The following is a 3,412-nucleotide window of genomic DNA, read 5'->3' as shown; positions in this document are numbered from 1 at the left end:
CATAGACACTTATAATAATAACCCAAAAGAAGTGAAGGAAGAATTTGTCTAGACCAGTGGTCACTCCTACTTAACCCAACCAAAGATGAATCCCAATCGAGCTCTTAGAATCGTCTCGTTCATTGTCTCCTCCATTACCTTTTTCGAAGTTCTCGTCGCAGCGGATAATGAGAATCTTGAGGACGTGTGTCCGACCGCGGCATCGACTGCTCTTTTCATAAATGGATACCCCTGCAAGAGCTATGCGAACACCAGCGCGTCGGATTTCAAGAGCTCAAAGCTGAGCACCCCCGGGGACATGGACAACTTCCATCGATCAGCGGTGACTCTGGCCACCGCTGCGGACTTCCCTGGCCTCAACACACTCGGCCTCTCTGTTGCACGGTTCGACATTGAGGTGGACGGCTTGGTAGTGCCGCACTCGCACCCGAGGAGCGCGGAGATGATGTACGTGTCGAAAGGGGTGGTCATAGCCGGGTTCATCGACACGGAGACCAATCTGTTCCAGAAGCGGATGAGGGAAGGGGAGGTGATGGTATTTCCAAGAGGGCTGCTCCATTTCTGCTTGAACGATGGTTTTGAGGCAGCCACCGTCTTCTCCGTGCTCAACAGTCAGAACCCTGGCTGGGTCAGCATCGCCAGTGCCCTGTTCCCATCTCAACCCAACGTTGATGATGCGGATGTGGTGAACAAGCTCAGGACCCGGTTGATTGCTTCTTCCATGGGCAGCCATTTGCGTGGGTAAATCCTACTTTGGGATGGCTCTGAGTCACTCATGTCTGATTTCTCTGTAGTGTGGAGGCATGAAACTGTGGCATGCACGCTTGTTTTTTTTTCTTGGGCATGTAATATGATATGTACATCAACTCGAGACTCGTCATAAATGCCAGTATTTCACTGCTCTGTCCGAAGCCATATCCGTGCTTACATAGCTGGTATTCCAGATCTCTTCAATTAGCCGGCGACGTATATTGCGATCTGATTGAATCGGGATAATACGGTGACATAAGACTAATGGTTACTCTAATCGTTGAACTCTCGAAGAACTTAGAAAGTACATTAATGCTGCTTACTCGCCTCCTCCTCCTCCTCCTCCTTTTTTTGGTTTTTTGGGTTTCGCTGACTGGGGAAAGTTAGATGGTGCTTGAACAAGTCCGCGTGGGAATGAAACCTCCTGTGCAGGCTCAAGTATTTCTCCATCTTGTAGGGAGATTTTGATTTTTGTGATTTAGTCCCAGAGACTGGCAGTGGCTCGCCGCCTGCCCGCTGATGGCTGAGGCCTTCATCGAAACTAGGGGTTTCAAGGACATTTTTGTAATTATGAACATATAGCGAGGGTAAAATTGGAAGGAAAAAAAAGTCTATTTGTATTCTGAAAATGAAGCATTCCAAAGTACCTTCAGACCTACTTTGAGCTAAGGTCATTTGGTGACCTTTAGAGATACAATTTCACTTCCTCAAAGTGGAGCAAAAAACGAACCAAACGTCGTTCGCATTTGGCAAAGGAACTTTAGAGCCCCAAAGCCCATATGCAATGCTGAACCAAGCGGGGCCTTAGTCTTCTACAGATTTTTGAAGGTGTTAAAATGCAAGCACAAATTGTGCCATAAAATTTATTTTAAAAAAAGGTTAGTACCACGAAAAACTTCAAATGGTATATAAATTTATCCAAAATTATTTTTTTGATCACAATAAACTCTAAACTGGTATGCTTATGACAAATTTACCCCAAATTAAATTTTTGACCACCAAAAACTTCAAAGTGATATATTTGTGACAAATTTATCCTCCGTTAGTTTCCGTTAAATGGAGTTAATACCACGAAAAATCCCAAACCAATACGCCTGTGATAAACAGAAGGTGAAAATCTCAAGATACACCCCTCGGCTGACATGTGTCATCTAACTAAGCAATTTGATGGTAAAATTTAATGAAAACTAACGAATAGTAAACTTGTCAAAATTGTATTAGTTTAGGAGTTTTGGTGGTCAAAACATAGTTTGACATAAATTTATTACGGGTATACCAATTTGGAAATTTTAATGGTTGAAAAAATAGTTTTGACTAAATTTATCACAAATGTACTTATTTGGAGATTTTGGTGGTATTAACCATTTAAAAAACAGTTAGGAAACTGGAGCCGGACCGGCATTAATATGCGTCCATGCTCCATACGTCATGCAAAACTACCCTGTATTTTCGATCGAGCAACAGTTACCAGATTAGCATTCTCGTACTATCACCATTTTAGCTTCTCGAATTCGTAAGAAGTTGCCGTCTTCATACCTTGTGTTGTGAGAATGTCGAATGATGTCTAGAATCCCACCAATGTCGAAATAGTGAGTCACGGGCGGGAACACCTGCTTGGACCGCGGAATGCTTTTTCTCAACTTGGTCCCCCATAGACTTTCCTTACAAGGGTGGTTTTCCCAGCCCTCCAATTCCCATTCCCACGACCTGACCTCCTTTTCGCTTAGAAGTTCCGGCTACAAAGCAAGTTGGATTAAGCTCTTCCATGGGCTTTATCAATCCCCACCGGACCAGCTTCGTCTGCAAAAAGGGCATCACGCGGCGGCCCGTGGATGTACGGGCGGCAGTTGGCCAGCTTGGGACATTTCGTAATGATCTGACTTGTCTCACAGGAGTCAAACCTCCAAAAGAAGTATTCTGAGTGAGCACACAAGTGGTAACCATTTGAAGTGCATAGTGATTTATGAATTACTTAACCTGATCTCTCTCAATCCATATGAGACTCGGGATATCACAAATTTCCACTTAAAACGAACCGACCTCATTCTAAATGTCGACTCGTATTGCCTAACGATACTCTACTTATTTGCTATGTTGTCCAATTCATCCCTTTCCTCCTCTACTATTCTAGAAGTATGCTAGAAGTCTTGCCTTAGTCGAGCACCCTCACCTGTACAATCACTGCGTGCACTCATCAGATCGAGTGTACATATGCAGCCGACCCAGTCCATTCCACAATAGCCAAAGCCCAAAGATGAGTATTCTAATTAACCATGCAAAATAGTGGCCATTTAGGACGGATTTTGACTTGTGAATAATTCAACAAATCTCTCTTAATTTTGGACTTTGGATGTCACGCATTCTTTGATACACTATTCCCAACATAAAATCTCCCGTATTCATTGAAAATTCAAATATTATGATCATAAATTCAACCGCGTGTTAGGCTCGTTCAAATCGATAAGGTTCTAAAGCACAATTTAAATTACTTTGAGAATGATAGATAATTCTTTCTCGGGCTCAAACTCGGAACACCCTTATTTGGGTACACTCAAGTTCCGACAAGTTCACGAAGAACATTTAACAAAATTATTTTGAGAATGGCAAACTCGAACAACCTTGTGTAAGTCCCCGCTCAAACATTTAGAATTAACCAGATTTA

The 3,412-nt window shown here is 42.9% G+C and overlaps 1 protein-coding gene across 1 annotated transcript; it reads left to right on the top strand.

Moving 5' to 3' along the window:
• Positions 1–902, top strand: LOC115757560 (germin-like protein subfamily 3 member 4). The gene has a single exon (XM_030697852.2). It carries the CDS (start codon positions 86–88, stop codon positions 743–745), a length of 660 nt encoding a protein of 219 aa, XP_030553712.1. The 5' UTR covers positions 1–85; the 3' UTR covers positions 746–902.
• Positions 903–3,412: the final 2,510 nt, after the last annotated feature.

The sequence above is a fragment of the Rhodamnia argentea genome, chromosome 5 (genome assembly GCF_020921035.1).
Source record: "Rhodamnia argentea isolate NSW1041297 chromosome 5, ASM2092103v1, whole genome shotgun sequence".
NCBI classification, from domain to species: Eukaryota; Viridiplantae; Streptophyta; class Magnoliopsida; order Myrtales; family Myrtaceae; genus Rhodamnia; species Rhodamnia argentea.
The sequence above is the reverse complement of the archived record's forward strand: the minus strand, read 5'-3'. Positions and strand labels throughout refer to the sequence as shown.

Bases quoted from the DNA above. Each gene is read 5' to 3' on its own strand.
- LOC115757560 (XM_030697852.2), top strand. From the start codon at position 86: ATGAATCCCAATCGAGCTCTTAGAATCGTCTCGTTCATTGTCTCCTCC.